Here is a 20218-nt window from a genome sequence, read left to right as displayed (position 1 = left end):
ACCTGATCATACAACATTCATTAACCACTCCTGTACTGAACATGACATGTCACACCTGATCATACAACTTTCATTTACCACTTCTGTACTGAACATGATATGTAACACCTGATCATACAACATTCATTAACCACTCCTGTACTGAACATGACATGTCACACCTGATCATACAACTTTCATTTACCACTCCTGTACTGAACATGACATGTGACACCTGATCATACAACATTCATTTACCACTTCTGTACTGAACATGACATGTCACACCTGATCATACAACATTCATTTATCATGCAAGAACTGAACATGACATGTGACACCTGATCATACAACATTCATTTACCACTCCTGTACTGAACATGACATGTCACACCTGATCATACAACTTTCATTTACCACTCCAGTACTGAACATGACATGTAACACCTGATCATACAACATTCATTTACCACTCCTGTACTGAACATGACATGTGACACCTGATCATACAACATTCATTAACCACTCCTGTACTGAACATGACATGTCACACCTGATCATACAACTTTCATTTACCACTCCAGTACTGAACATGACATGTGACACCTGATCATAGCACATACATTTACCACTCCAGTACTAAACATGATATGTAACACCTGACTATACAACTTTCATTTACCACTCCTGTACTGAACATGACATGTCACACCTGATCATACAACTTTCATTTACCACTCGTGTACTGAACATGATATGTAACACCTGATCATACAACATTCATTAACCACTCCTGTACTGAACATGACATGTAACACCTGATCATACAACTTTCATTTACCACTCGTGTACTGAACATGACATGTGACACCTGATCATACAACATACATTTACCACTCCTGTACTGAACATGATATGTAACACCTGATCATACAACATTCATTAACCACTCCAGTACTAAACATGACATGTAACACCTGACTATACAACATTCATTAACCACTCCTGTACTGAACATGACATGTGACACCTGATCATACAACTTTCATTTACCACTCCAGTACTGTACATGATATGAAACACCTGATTATACAACTTTCATTTACCAATCTTGTACTGAACATGACATGTGACACCTGATAATACATCATTCATTTACCACTCCTGTACTGAACATGACACGTGACACCTGATCATACAACATTCATTTACCACTCCAGTACTGAACATGACATGTCACACCTGATCATACAACATTCATTAACCACTCCTGTACTGAACATGATATGTCACACCTGATCATACAACTTTCATTTACCACTCCTGTACTGAACATGATATGTCACACCTGATCATACAACTTTCATTAACCACTCCTGTACTGAACATGATATGTCACACCTGATCATACAACTTTCATTAACCACTCCTGTACTGAACATGATATGTCACACCTGATCATACAACTTTCATTTACCACTCCAGTACTGAACATGATATGTAACACCTGATCATACAACATTCATTAACCACTCCTGTACTGAACATGATATGTAACACCTGATTATACAACATTCATTTACCACTCCTGTACTGAACATGACATGTGACACCTGATCATAGCACATACATTTATCACTACAGTACTAAACATGATATGTAACACCTGATTATACAACAATCATTTACCACTCCTTTACTGAACATGACATGTGACACCTGATCATACACCATGCATTTACCTCTCCTGTACTAAACATGACATGTGACACCTACATAATGTCACTCTTAAACTCAACACCAACATGTGACATAGCAATGACACTCTTATACTCAACACCAACATGTGACATAGCAATTACACTCTTATACTCAACACTAATATGTGACATATCAATGACATTCTTATACTCAACACCAACATGTGACACAGCAATGACACTCTTATACTCAACACCAACATGTGACATATCAATGACACTCTTATACTCAACACCAACATGTGACATATCAATGACACTCTTATACTCAACACCAACATGTGACGTAGCAATGACACTCTTATACTCAACACCAACATGTGACATAACAATGACACTCTTATACTCAACACCAACATGTGACATAGCAATGACATTATTACACTCATCACAAACAAGTTACAGATCACACTTATAGGCAATGCAAACTTGAAAAAAATAAACATTGCTTATTGCAGTTCTTTACTTATACTCACCACAAACATACACCATTGCTATATTACCCTTATACTCACCACAAACATACACCATTGTTATATTACCCTTAAACTCACCACACACATACACCATTGCTATATTACCCTTATACTCACCACAAACATACACCATTGCTATATTACCCTTATACACACCACAAACATACACCATTGCTATATTACCCTTATACACACCACAAACATACACCATTGCTATATTACCCTTATAGTCACCACAAACATACACCATTGCTATATTACCCTTATACTCACCACAAACATACACCATTGTTATATTACCCTTATACTCACCACAAACATACACCATTGCTATATTACCCTTATAGTCACCACAAACATACACCATTGCTATATTACCCTTATACTCACCACAAACATACACCATTGTTATATTACCCTTATACACACCACAAACATACACCATTGCTATATTACCCTTATACTCACCACAAACATACACCATTGCTATATTACCCTTATACTCACCACAAACATACAACATTGCTAGATTACCCTTATAGTCACCACAAACATACACCGTTGCTATATTACCCTTATACTCACCACAAACATACACCATTGCTATATTACCTTTATACTCACCACAAACATACACCATTGCTATATTACCCTTATACTCACCACAAACATACACCATTGCTATATTACCCTTATACACAACAACTCATATGATATGTAGCAGCTGGTAGACACCCAACATTTTACACGGAAATACCACTAAATAATTTCTAAGCTTTGATCAATATTTTGAAAAGACACAAAATACTGTTAATCAGACAGGTTTAATGGACAACACATATTTGTTAGAATTATAAAAAGTGGGGTCTCATTTTATTCGTAACACAGAACTGAATCAGATCGTTACGGTTTTATTTTGTTTCCTGATGAAAAATTATTTTGTAAACATCTGATTTGAATGAGAAGTTGATGAGAACGAGTCGTGTTAACTTCTTTAGTTAGATAATGTTAATTCTACAGATCTAATGTAAAACATCTTTTAAAAACAACAAATACTTGACAGAATTTTATAAAGTGGGGTCTTATTTTTCTTGTCTCTTCGCACTGAATCAGAAAATATCACTCGTTTTAATGTTTCTTGAATTTTTTTAACCTAACAGTTCTGATGCAAGTTCTGACATCTCACAATAAAACATGTTGTTTATTTGTTGTTTATGTAGAATATAAATAAAAGTGTGACTGGTCATTTTATTCAGTTTTGTCCACTGATTCATGTGATATATATTTTGTTATATTTATTTCACAACATTGTCAAGTTTATGACACAAGTTTTGATGTCTGTTATCAGTCAGGGGCGTTACTTAAATAAGTTTTTTTTTTAATTGCTTATATAAGTAATTTTTTATTTTAAAAATGATAAAATTACTTAATAGAGTTATTTTAATTTTCAATAGAAACATAGACTAAATGAAGTTTTCATGATTTTAAACAACATTTTATATCATAAAATAAAGAATTTATCAGATTTGAGAGGGGTATAGAGATAAAGGGCTACTTTGAAAATAATGACAAAAATATTACTTGAATAAGTTATTTTAAACATTTTTGATAAAAATAGCAATTACACTTATCTAAGGCACATATGTATTTGATTTAGGTTACAAATTATAAATAACTTCAGGTCTTTATTAATTCACAAGTATCTATCTATTTATATCAGCCTACCTTCAAGATTTTAGAGGAAAATGATAATTTAATAGTCCCAAGAGACCAATCTTTGACCAAGAAGCGTTGGTATGAAAGATAAGTGCGTCGGAAAGTTAATTAGTGTTTCTGAAGAATTAGTTTTTATATATCAAGGGAAAAATAACCAGATAACTGTGAAAATTATTTAAAGCTAGTAAAATCTGTATTCTTGGACACCTATAAAAATAATATTCAGTAAAATAACTTATATAAGTTATATTTAAATTAGCCTCGTTTTCAACATTACTTGTATAGGTAATTTTAATTGTTACTTGTTTAAGTAATGCCCCTGACTGGTTATATGTTGATATTACAGTGGAGAATGACACCATTAATGTTTGCGGCTGGGGAAGGACACCTGGAGGTGGTGACTTACCTGGTCACTCACGGCAGTCAGTTAGACACTACAGACAGGGTAATGATAGATATAATCACCTTACTCTGACAAAACACCACTTTATACAGAATCTACACAAAATCATGTTGTTAATCAGACAGGTTTAATGGACAACAAATATTTGTTAGAATTATATAAAGTGGGGTCTCATTTTATAGTCGTAACACAGAACTGAATCAGATAGTAAAGGTTTTATTTTGTTTCTTGACAAAAAATAATTTTGTTAACATCTGATTTTAATGAGAAGTTGATGAGAAAAAGTTGTGTTAACATCTTTAGTTGGATAATGTTAATTCTACAAATTTAATGTAAAACATCTTTTAAAAATAACAAATACTTGACAGAATTATATAAAGTGGGGTCTTATTTTTCTTGTCTCTTCGTACTGAATCAGAAAATATAACTCGTTTTAATGTTTCTTGAAAAAAAGTTTTTTTTTTCACTTTTGTCATTCTTCTTAATCATTGTTACAGAATCTACACAAAATCATGTTGTTAATCAGACAGGTTTAATGAACAACACATATTTGTTAGAATTATATAAAGTGGGGCTCATTTTATTCGTAACACAGAACTGAATCAGATCGTTAAGGTTTTATTTTGTTTCCTGAAGAAAAATTATTTTGTAAACATTTGATTTTAATGAGAAGTTAAAGAGAATAAGTTGTGTTAACATCTTTAGTCAGATAATGTTAATTCTACAGATCTTATGTAAAACATCTGTTAAAAATAACAAATACTTGACAGAATTATATAAAGTGGGGTCTTATTTTTCTTGTCTCATTGTGCTGAATCAGAAAATATTACTCGTTTTAATGTTTCTTGAAAAAAGTTTTTTTTTTCAACTTTGATCATTCTACTGAATCAACATAAAATCATGTTGTAAATCATGCATGTTAAATGGACAACAAATACTTGTGAATTATATAAAGTGAGGGTTGCTATTATTTGACTTGTTACAATTATATAATTAAGAGTTTATTATTTTTTTACCTGTTTTGTTTCACTGAATCAGAAAAAATATACATTGAATTTATATATCTTAATATACCATTTAATAGTTTATACACTGATATAATTGGATATTTTCTTACCTGATGTTATATTTCTTACATTTGGTAAATTGTTTGACTCCTATCTTGATTTTGTTATCACACACCATTAACATGTTTATATTTTTATATTGTTATAGTTTGGACTAACAGCTTTACATTGGGCTGCTGAGAGGGGACGGATTGATGTAACAAAATGGTTAACAGATCAAGGATGCAGTCCTTGGGTGAAATCATTGGAGGTAACATTCAGTTTTATTCTTATTAGATAGATAGATATTTTATTTTCTAAAAACTAAATACAAGTCAACAGAGAAAGCACAAATACAATATAAATACAAATACCATAGTTGAGGATAAACAGCTGCAGATAAAATATAATAAAGTACAACTTTTAAGTTTATGATAAAATACCTGTATAATAAACAGGTTAAACTAAATATGAAGAAATCAGTCTGTGCTTAACTTTTACATGGAGGGAAAATCCTTTTTATTAAGACACTTAATGAATAAACAGTGTTCTTATGGAGGCTCGCGGGTATAAGATTTTTAGAAAAAAATTAAACAATTTTTCATTACAAATTTCATTTATTACCTTAAGTAGTTATTACTTTACCATTATGGTACAAGAATCATTCCAAAAAATCAATTCATGTTGTCCTCAGGTGACTTTTAAAATGTAGATATCATTGAAAAAGCTCCAAATTATCTCCCTTTGGTGCAAAAATGCCATTTTTGGCATTAAAATTGAAATATCTTTTTTAACTCATATATTTTATATTGTTGTTTTCGAAAACGCTGTACATAAACTAAATATCTGTAAAATTTAAGCGATTTCTGTAATTTAGTTCTTTATTTCGATATAACAACTATTTCCCCTATTAGGTCAACAGAAAAAAAGGACATTAACAAAAATGTATGCTTCTTTCCAAGGCAGATTGTGAGCGTAAATGAATGGTGACCCCATTTTTGTTGAGCCTTCGACTTTAGTCGAAAAAGCGAGACTTAAGCGATCCTACATGTCATCGGCGGCGGCGTCCACAAATATTCACTCTGTGGTTAAAGTTTTTGAAATTTTAATAACTTTCTTAAACTATACTGAATTTCTACCAACATTGGACAGAAGCTTGTTTATGATCATAAGAAAGTATCCAGAAGTAAATTTTGTAAAAATTAAATTCCATTTTTTCCGTATTTTACTTATAAATGGACTTAGTTTTTCTGCGAGGAAACATTACATTCACTCTGTGGTTAAAGTTTTTAAAATTTTAATAACTTTCATAAACTATCCTTGATTTGTACCAAACTTGGACAGAAGCTTGTTTATGATCATAAGATAGTATCAAGAAGAAAATTTTGTAAAAATGAATTTCCACTTTTCCGTATTTTACTTATAAATGGACTTAGTTTCTTGGCCAGAAACAAAACATTCACTCTGTGGTTTAAGTTTTTAAAATTTTTATAATGTTCTTAAACTATCCTGGATTTCTACCAAACTTAGACAAAAGCTTGTTTCTGATCATATAATATTATTCAGAAGTAAATTTTGTAAAAAAAAAAATCACTTTTTCCGCATTTTACTTATAAATGGACTTAGTTTTTCTTCCAGTTAACATTACATACAGTCTGCAGTTATTAGATTCATAAACTATCCTGGATTTTTTACCAAACTTGGAAGCTTCTTTCAATCAAAAGACAGTATCAAGAGGGAAATTTTTATTGATGTTTTTCCTCATTTTTGTTGAGTCTGCGATTAACAGCAAAAGTAGGCCAGACACTGGGTTCCGTTAAAACTGATTGTTTTTTGTCGAGCCTGCGACTTTAATCTCAGAAAGCTCGGCATAGGGATAGTGATCAAGCATTGGCGGCGGCATTAGCTAACTTCTTAAAAGCTTTATATTTTAGAAGGTGGAAGACCTGGATGCTTCATACTTTGTATATGGATGCCTCATGTTACGAAGTTTCCGCCAGTCACATGTCCAATGTCCTTGACCTCATTTTCATGGTTCAGTGAAAACTTCGATTTTTTTTTTTTTTTTGTAATGTCAAATTCTCTTTTATAAGTAAAAGTATAACTATATTTGGTATGTGCGTACCTTGCAAGGTCCTCATGCCTGTCAGACAGTTTTCACTTGACCTCGACCTCATTTCATGAATCCGTGAACAAGGTTAAGTTTTGGTGGTCAAGTCCATATCTCAGATACTATTAGCAATAGGTCTTGTAAATTCGGTGTATGGAAGGACTGTAAGGTGTACATGTCCAACTGGCAGGTGTCATCTGACCTTGACCTCATTTTTATGGTTCAGTGGTTATAGTTAAGTGTTTGTGTTTTGGTCTGTTTTTCTTATACTGTATGCAATAGGTCTACTATATTTGGTGCATGGAATGATTGTAAAGTGTACATGTCTAGCTGGCAGGTGTCAACTGACCTTGACCTCATAGTCATGGTTTAATGGTCAAATATAAAAAAGAAGATGTGGTATGATTGCCAATGAGACAACTGTCCACAAGAGACCAAAATGACACAGACATTAATTGTATGGCCTTCAACAATGAGCAAAGCCCATACTGCATAGTCAGCTATAAAAGGCCCTGATAAGACAATGTAAAACAATTCAAACAAGAAAACTAACGGCCTTATTTATATAAAAAAAATGAACGACAAGTTAAGTTTTTGAGTTTTGGTCTTTTTTTCTAATACTATATACAATAGGTCAACTATATTTGGTGTATGGAAATATTTTATGACCTTGACCTCATTTTCAGGGTTCATTGCTCAGTGTTAAGTTTTTGTGTTTTGGTCTGTTTTTCTTAAACTATAAGCAATAGGTCAACTATATTTGTTGTATGGAAGAACACACCCTACACCAATCCTAAACTACTGACACAACTACCATCTCATCATTCTCCACCAACACACCTAACACCAATCCTACACTACTGACACAACTACCATCTCATCATACTCCACCAACACACCCTACACCAATCATATACTACTGACACAACTACCATCTCATCATACTCCACCAACACACCTAACACTAATCCTACACTACCGACACAACTACCATCTCATCATACTCCACCAACACACCCTACACCACTCATATACTACTGACACAACAACCATCTCACTATACTCCACCAAGACACCCTACACCAATCCTACACTACTGACACAACTACCATCTCATCATACTCCACCAACACACCTAAAACTAATCCTACACTACTGACACAACTACCATCTCATCAAACTCCACCAACACACCCTACATCAATCATATACTACTGACACAACTACCATCTCACTATACTCCACCAACACACCTAACACCAATCCTACACTACTGACACAACTACCATCTCATCATAATTTGCCAAAACACCTAACACTAATCCTACACTACTGACACAACAACCATCTCATCATACTCCACCAACACACCTAACACCAATCCTACACTACTGACATAATTACCATCTCATCATACTCCACCAACACACCCTACACCAATCATATACTACTGACACAACTACCATCTCACTATACTCTACCAACACACCCTACATCAATCATATACTACTGACACAACTACCATCTCATCATACTCCACCAACACACCCTACACTAATCCTACACTACTGACACAACTACCATCTCATCATACTCTACCAACACACCTAACACCAATCCTACACTACTGACACAACTACCATCTAATCATACCCCACCAACACACCCTACACCAATCATACACTACCGACACAACAACCATCTCATCATACTCCACCAACACACATAACACCAATCCTACACTACTGACACAACAACCATCTCATCATACTCCACCAACACACCCTACACCTATCCTACTCTACTTACACAACTACCATCTAATCATACCCCACCAACACACCTTACACCAATTCTACATTACTGACACAACTACCATCTCATCATACTCTACCAACACACCCAACACCAATCCTACACTACTGACACAACTACAATCTCATTATACTCCACCAACACACCCTACACCAATCCTACACTACTGACACAACTACCATCTCATCATACTCCACCAATACACCCTACACTAATCCTACACTACTGACACAACTATCATCTTATCATACTCCACTAACACACTTAACACCAATCCTACACTACTGATATAACTACATTCTTATCATACACCACCAACACACCTAACACCAATCCTACATTACTGACACAACTACCATCTCATCATACTCCACCAACACACCCAACACCAATCCTACACTACTGACACAACTACAATCTCATTATACTCCACCAACACACCCTACACCAATCCTACACTACTGACACAACTACCATCTCATCATACTCCACCAACACACCCTACACTAATCCTACACTACTGACATAATTACCATCTCATCATACTCTACCAACACACCTAACACCAATCCTACACTACTGACACAACTACCATCTCATCATACTCCACCAACACACCTGACACCAATCCTACACTACTGACATAATTACCATCTCATCATACTCCACCAACACACCCTACACCAATCATATACTACTGACACAACTACCATCTCACTATACTCTACCAACACACCCTACATCAATCATATACTACTGACACAACTACCATCTCATCATACTCCACCAACACACGTCACCCTACATCAATCATATACTACTGACACAACTACCATCTCATCATACTCCACCAACACACCCTACACTAATCCTACACTACTGACACAACTACCATCTCATCATACTCTACCAACACACCTTACACCAATCCTACACTACTGACACAACTACCATCTCATCATACTCTACCAACACACATAACACCAATCCTACACTACTGACACAACTACCATCTAATCATACCCCACCAACACACCTTACACCAATTCTACATTACTGACACAACTACCATCTCATCATACTCTACCAACACACCCAACACCAATCCTACACTACTGACACAACTACAATCTCATTATACTCCACCAACACACCCTACACCAATCCTACACTACTGACACAACTACCATCTCATCATACTCCACCAATACACCCTACACTAATCCTACACTACTGACACAACTATCATCTTATCATACTCCACTAACACACTTAACACCAATCCTACACTACTGATATAACTACATTCTTATCATACACCACCAACACACCTAACACCAATCCTACATTACTGACACAACTACCATCTCATCATACTCCACCAACACACCCAACACCAATCCTACACTACTGACACAACTACAATCTCATTATACTCCACCAACACACCCTACACCAATCCTACACTACTGACACAACTACCATCTCATCATACTCCACCAACACACCCTACACTAATCCTACACTACTGACATAATTACCATCTCATCATACTCTACCAACACACCTAACACCAATCCTACACTACTGACACAACTACCATCTCATCATACTCCACCAACACACCTGACACCAATCCTACACTACTGACATAATTACCATCTCATCATACTCCACCAACACACCCTACACCAATCATATACTACTGACACAACTACCATCTCACTATACTCTACCAACACACCCTACATCAATCATATACTACTGACACAACTACCATCTCATCATACTCCACCAACACACGTCACCCTACATCAATCATATACTACTGACACAACTACCATCTCATCATACTCCACCAACACACCCTACACTAATCCTACACTACTGACACAACTACCATCTCATCATACTCTACCAACACACCTAACACCAATCCTACACTACTGACACAACTACCATCTAATCATACCCCACCAACACACTCTACACCAATCATACACTACTGACACAACAACCATCTCATCATACTCCACCAACACACATAACACCAATCCTACACTACTGACACAACAACCATCTCATCATACTCCACCAACACACCCTACACCTATCCTACTCTACTTACACAACTATCATCTTATCATACTCCACTAACACACTTAACACCAATCCTACACTACTGATATAACTACATTCTTATCATACACCACCAACACACCTAACACCAATCCTACATTACTGACACAACTACCATCTCAGCATACTCCACCAACACACCTTACACCAATCTTACACTACTGATACAACTACCATCTCATCATACTCCACTAACACACTTAACACCAATCCTACACTACTGACACAACTACCATCTCACCATACTCCACCAACACACCTAACACCAATCATACACTACTGACACAACTACCATCTCATAATTCACCAACACACCTAACACCAATCATACACTACTGACACAACTATCATCTCATCATACTTCACAAACACACCTTACACCAATCCTACACTACTGACACAACTACCATCTCATCATACTCCACCAACACACCTAACACCAATCCTACACTACTGACACAACTACCATCTCATCATACTGCACCAACACACCTAACACCAATCCTACACTACTGACACAACTACCATCTCATCATACTCTACAACACACATAACACCAATCCTACACTACTGACACAACTACCATCTCATCATACTGCACCAACACACCTAACACCAATCCTACACTACTGACACAACTACCATCTCATCATACTGCACCAACACACCTAACACCAATCCTACATAACTGATACAACTACCATCTCATCATACTCCACCAACACATCTAACACCAATCCTACACTACTGACACAACAACCATCTCATGATACTCCACCAACACATCTAACACCAATCCTACACTACTGACACAACTACCATCTCACTATACTCCACCAACACACCCTACATCAATCATATACTACTGACACAACTACCATCTCATCATACTCCACCAACACACCCTACACCAATCATATACTACTGACACAACTACCATCTCACTATACTCCACCAACACACCCTACATCAATCATATACTACTGACACAACTACCATCTCACTATACTCCACCAACACACCCTACATCAATCATATACTACTGACACAACTACCATCTCATCATACTCCACCAACACACCCTACACCAATCCTACACTACTGACACAACTACCATCTAATCATACCCCACCAACACACCTTACACCAATCATACACTACTGACACAACAACCATCTCATCATACTCCACCAACACACCTAACACCAATCCTACACTACTGACACAACAACCATCTCATCATACTCCACCAACACACCCTACACCTATCCTACACTACTGACACAACTATCATCTTATCATACTCCACTAACACACTTAACACCAATCCTACACTACTGATATAAATACATTCTTATCATACACCACCAACACACCCTACACCAATCCTACATTACTGACACAACTACCATCTCATCATACTCTACCAACTCACCTAACACCAATCCTACATTACTGACACAACTACCATCTCATCATACTGCACCAACACACCTTACACCAATCCTACACTACTGACACAACTACCATCTCATCATACTCTACCAACACACATAACACCAATCCTACACTACTGACACAACTACCATCTCATCATACTGCACCAACACACCTAACACCAATCATACACTACTGACACACCTACCATCTCATCATACTCCACCAACACACCCTACATCAATCATATACTACTGACACAACTACTATCTCATCATACTCCACCAACACACCTTACACCAATTCTACATTACTGACACAACTACCATCTCATCATACTCCACCAACACACCTAACACCAATCCTACACTACTGACACAACTACCATTTCATCATACTGCACCAACACACCTAACACTAATCCTACACTACTGACACAACTACCATCTCATCATATTCTTGCAACACACATAACACCAATCTTACACTACTGACACAACTACTATCTCATCATACTCCACCAACACACCTAACACCAATCCTACACTACTGACACAACTACCATCTCATCATACTCTACAACACACATAACACCAATCCTACACTACTGACACAACTACCATCTCATCATACTGCACCAACACACCTAACACCAATCCTACACTACTGACACAACTACCATCTCATCATACTGCACCAACACACCTAACACCAATCCTACATAACTGATACAACTACCATCTCATCATACTCCACCAACACATCTAACACCAATCCTACACTACTGACACAACAACCATCTCATGATACTCCACCAACACATCTAACACCAATCCTACACTACTGACACAACTACCATCTCACTATACTCCACCAACACACCCTACATCAATCATATACTACTGACACAACTACCATCTCATCATACTCCACCAACACACCCTACACCAATCATATACTACTGACACAACTACCATCTCACTATACTCCACCAACACACCCTACATCAATCATATACTACTGACACAACTACCATCTCACTATACTCCACCAACACACCCTACATCAATCATATACTACTGACACAACTACCATCTCATCATACTCCACCAACACACCCTACACCAATCCTACACTACTGACACAACTACCATCTAATCATACCCCACCAACACACCTTACACCAATCATACACTACTGACACAACAACCATCTCATCATACTCCACCAACACACCTAACACCAATCCTACACTACTGACACAACAACCATCTCATCATACTCCACCAACACACCCTACACCTATCCTACACTACTGACACAACTATCATCTTATCATACTCCACTAACACACTTAACACCAATCCTACACTACTGATATAAATACATTCTTATCATACACCACCAACACACCCTACACCAATCCTACATTACTGACACAACTACCATCTCATCATACTCTACCAACTCACCTAACACCAATCCTACATTACTGACACAACTACCATCTCATCATACTGCACCAACACACCTTACACCAATCCTACACTACTGACACAACTACCATCTCATCATACTCTACCAACACACATAACACCAATCCTACACTACTGACACAACTACCATCTCATCATACTGCACCAACACACCTAACACCAATCATACACTACTGACACACCTACCATCTCATCATACTCCACCAACACACCCTACATCAATCATATACTACTGACACAACTACTATCTCATCATACTCCACCAACACACCTTACACCAATTCTACATTACTGACACAACTACCATCTCATCATACTCCACCAACACACCTAACACCAATCCTACACTACTGACACAACTACCATTTCATCATACTGCACCAACACACCTAACACTAATCCTACACTACTGACACAACTACCATCTCATCATATTCTTGCAACACACATAACACCAATCTTACACTACTGACACAACTACTATCTCATCATACTCCACCAACACACCTTACACCAATTCTACATTACTGACACAACTACCATCTCATCATACTCCACCAACACACCTAACACCAATCCTACACTACTGACACAACTACCATTTCATCATACTGCACCAACACACCTAACACTAATCCTACACTACTGACACAACTACCATCTCATCATATTCTTGCAACACACATAACACCAATCTTACACTACTGACACAACTACCATCTCATCATACTCCACCAACACACCTAACACCAATCATACACTACTGATATAACTACATTCTTATCATACACCACCAACACACCCTACACCAATCCTACATTAATGACACAACTACCATCTCATCATACTCTACCAACTCACCTAACACCAATCCTGCATTACTGACACACCTACCATCTCATCATACTCCACCAACACATCTAACACCAATCCTACACTACTGACACAACTACCATCTCATCATACTCCACCAACACACCTAACATCAATCCTACACTACTGACACAACTACCATCTCATCATAGTCCACCAACACACCTAACACCAATCCTACACTACTGACACAACAAGCATCTCATCATACTCCACCAACACACCCAACACCAATCCTACACTACTGACACAACTACAATCTCATTATACTCCACCAACACACCCTACACCAATCCTACACTACTGACACAACTACCATCTCATCATACTCCACCAACACACCCTACACTAATCCTACACTACTGACATAATTACCATCTCATCATACTCTACCAACACACCTAACACCAATCCTACACTACTGACACAACTACCATCTCATCATACTCCACCAACACACCTGACACCAATCCTACATTACTGACATAATTACCATCTCATCATACTCCACCAACACACCCTACACCAATCATATACTACTGACACAACTACCATCTCACTATACTCTACCAACACACCCTACATCAATCATATACTACTGACACAACTACCATCTCATCATACTCCACCAACACACGTCACCCTACATCAATCATATACTACTGACACAACTACCATCTCATCATACTCCACCAACACACCCTACACTAATCCTACACTACTGACACAACTACCATCTCATCATACTCTACCAACACACCTAACACCAATCCTACACTACTGACACAACTACCATCTAATCATACCCCACCAACACACTCTACACCAATCATACACTACTGACACAACAACCATCTCATCATACTCCACCAACACACATAACACCAATCCTACACTACTGACACAACAACCATCTCATCATACTCCACCAACACACCCTACACCTATCCTACTCTACTTACACAACTATCATCTTATCATACTCCACTAACACACTTAACACCAATCCTACACTACTGATATAACTACATTCTTATCATACACCACCAACACACCTAACACCAATCCTACATTACTGACACAACTACCATCTCAGCATACTCCACCAACACACCTTACACCAATCTTACACTACTGATACAACTACCATCTCATCATACTCCACTAACACACTTAACACCAATCCTACACTACTGACACAACTACCATCTCACCATACTCCACCAACACACCTAACACCAATCATACACTACTGACACAACTACCATCTCATAATTCACCAACACACCTAACACCAATCATACACTACTGACACAACTATCATCTCATCATACTTCACAAACACACCTTACACCAATCCTACACTACTGACACAACTACCATCTCATCATACTCCACCAACACACCTAACACCAATCCTACACTACTGACACAACTACCATCTCATCATACTGCACCAACACACCTAACACCAATCCTACACTACTGACACAACTACCATCTCATCATACTCTACAACACACATAACACCAATCCTACACTACTGACACAACTACCATCTCATCATACTGCACCAACACACCTAACACCAATCCTACACTACTGACACAACTACCATCTCATCATACTGCACCAACACACCTAACACCAATCCTACATAACTGATACAACTACCATCTCATCATACTCCACCAACACATCTAACACCAATCCTACACTACTGACACAACAACCATCTCATGATACTCCACCAACACATCTAACACCAATCCTACACTACTGACACAACTACCATCTCACTATACTCCACCAACACACCCTACATCAATCATATACTACTGACACAACTACCATCTCATCATACTCCACCAACACACCCTACACCAATCATATACTACTGACACAACTACCATCTCACTATACTCCACCAACACACCCTACATCAATCATATACTACTGACACAACTACCATCTCACTATACTCCACCAACACACCCTACATCAATCATATACTACTGACACAACTACCATCTCATCATACTCCACCAACACACCCTACACCAATCCTACACTACTGACACAACTACCATCTAATCATACCCCACCAACACACCTTACACCAATCATACACTACTGACACAACAACCATCTCATCATACTCCACCAACACACCTAACACCAATCCTACACTACTGACACAACAACCATCTCATCATACTCCACCAACACACCCTACACCTATCCTACACTACTGACACAACTATCATCTTATCATACTCCACTAACACACTTAACACCAATCCTACACTACTGATATAAATACATTCTTATCATACACCACCAACACACCCTACACCAATCCTACATTACTGACACAACTACCATCTCATCATACTCTACCAACTCACCTAACACCAATCCTACATTACTGACACAACTACCATCTCATCATACTGCACCAACACACCTTACACCAATCCTACACTACTGACACAACTACCATCTCATCATACTCTACCAACACACATAACACCAATCCTACACTACTGACACAACTACCATCTCATCATACTGCACCAACACACCTAACACCAATCATACACTACTGACACACCTACCATCTCATCATACTCCACCAACACACCCTACATCAATCATATACTACTGACACAACTACTATCTCATCATACTCCACCAACACACCTTACACCAATTCTACATTACTGACACAACTACCATCTCATCATACTCCACCAACACACCTAACACCAATCCTACACTACTGACACAACTACCATTTCATCATACTGCACCAACACACCTAACACTAATCCTACACTACTGACACAACTACCATCTCATCATATTCTTGCAACACACATAACACCAATCTTACACTACTGACACAACTACTATCTCATCATACTCCACCAACACACCTTACACCAATTCTACATTACTGACACAACTACCATCTCATCATACTCCACCAACACACCTAACACCAATCCTACACTACTGACACAACTACCATTTCATCATACTGCACCAACACACCTAACACTAATCCTACACTACTGACACAACTACCATCTCATCATATTCTTGCAACACACATAACACCAATCTTACACTACTGACACAACTACCATCTCATCATACTCCACCAACACACCTAACACCAATCATACACTACTGATATAACTACATTCTTATCATACACCACCAACACACCCTACACCAATCCTACATTAATGACACAACTACCATCTCATCATACTCTACCAACTCACCTAACACCAATCCTGCATTACTGACACACCTACCATCTCATCATACTCCACCAACACACCCTACACCTATCCTACTCTACTTACACAACTATCATCTTATCATACTCCACTAACACACTTAACACCAATCCTACACTACTGATATAACTACATTCTTATCATACACCACCAACACACCTAACACCAATCCTACATTACTGACACAACTACCATCTCAGCATACTCCACCAACACACCTTACACCAATCTTACACTACTGATACAACTACCATCTCATCATACTCCACTAACACACTTAACACCAATCCTACACTACTGACACAACTACCATCTCACCATACTCCACCAACACACCTAACACCAATCATACACTACTGACACAACTACCATCTCATAATTCACCAACACACCTAACACCAATCATACACTACTGACACAACTATCATCTCATCATACTTCACAAACACACCTTACACCAATCCTACACTACTGACACAACTACCATCTCATCATACTCCACCAACACACCTAACACCAATCCTACACTACTGACACAACTACCATCTCATCATACCCCACCAACACACTCTACACCAATCATACACTACTGACACAACAACCATCTCATCATACTCCACCAACACACATAACACCAATCCTACACTACTGACACAACAACCATCTCATCATACTCCACCAACACACCCTACACCTATCCTACTCTACTTACACAACTATCATCTTATCATACTCCACTAACACACTTAACACCAATCCTACACTACTGATATAACTACATTCTTATCATACACCACCAACACACCTAACACCAATCCTACATTTCTGACACAACTACCATCTCAGCATACTCCACCAACACACCTTACACCAATCTTACACTACTGATACAACTACCATCTCATCATACTCCACTAACACACTTAACACCAATCCTACACTACTGACACAACTACCATCTCACCATACTCCACCAACACACCTAACACCAATCATACACTACTGACACAACTACCATCTCATAATTCACCAACACACCTAACACCAATCATACACTACTGACACAACTATCATCTCATCATACTTCACAAACACACCTTACACCAATCCTACACTACTGACACAACTACCATCTCATCATACTCCACCAACACACCTAACACCAATCCTACACTACTGACACAACTACCATCTCATCATACTGCACCAACACACCTAACACCAATCCTACACTACTGACACAACTACCATCTCATCATACTCTACAACACACATAACACCAATCCTACACTACTGACACAACTACCATCTCATCATACTGCACCAACACACCTAACACCAATCCTACACTACTGACACAACTACCATCTCATCATACTGCACCAACACACCTAACACCAATCCTACATAACTGATACAACTACCATCTCATCATACTCCACCAACACATCTAACACCAATCCTACACTACTGACACAACAACCATCTCATGATACTCCACCAACACATCTAACACCAATCCTACACTACTGACACAACTACCATCTCACTATACTCCACCAACACACCCTACATCAATCATATACTACTGACACAACTACCATCTCATCATACTCCACCAACACACCCTACACCAATCATATACTACTGACACAAC

The 20218-nt window shown here is 37.7% G+C and overlaps 1 protein-coding gene across 1 annotated transcript in view; it reads left to right on the top strand.

Moving 5' to 3' along the window:
- The first annotated feature begins 4283 nt into the window (after positions 1-4283).
- Positions 4284-20218, top strand: part of LOC134718375 (uncharacterized) — a 50078-nt gene continuing 34143 nt past the window's right edge. Inside the window, exons 1-2 of the mRNA XM_063580873.1 lie at positions 4284-4376; positions 5550-5651. Of these exons, the coding sequence (XP_063436943.1) occupies positions 4284-4376; positions 5550-5651 (195 nt within the window). The remainder of the gene's footprint in view (positions 4377-5549; positions 5652-20218) is intronic.

Source organism: Mytilus trossulus, chromosome 5 (genome assembly GCF_036588685.1).
Source record: "Mytilus trossulus isolate FHL-02 chromosome 5, PNRI_Mtr1.1.1.hap1, whole genome shotgun sequence".
Lineage (NCBI taxonomy): Eukaryota > Metazoa > Mollusca > Bivalvia > Mytilida > Mytilidae > Mytilus > Mytilus trossulus.
The sequence above is the reverse complement of the archived record's forward strand: the minus strand, read 5'-3'. Positions and strand labels throughout refer to the sequence as shown.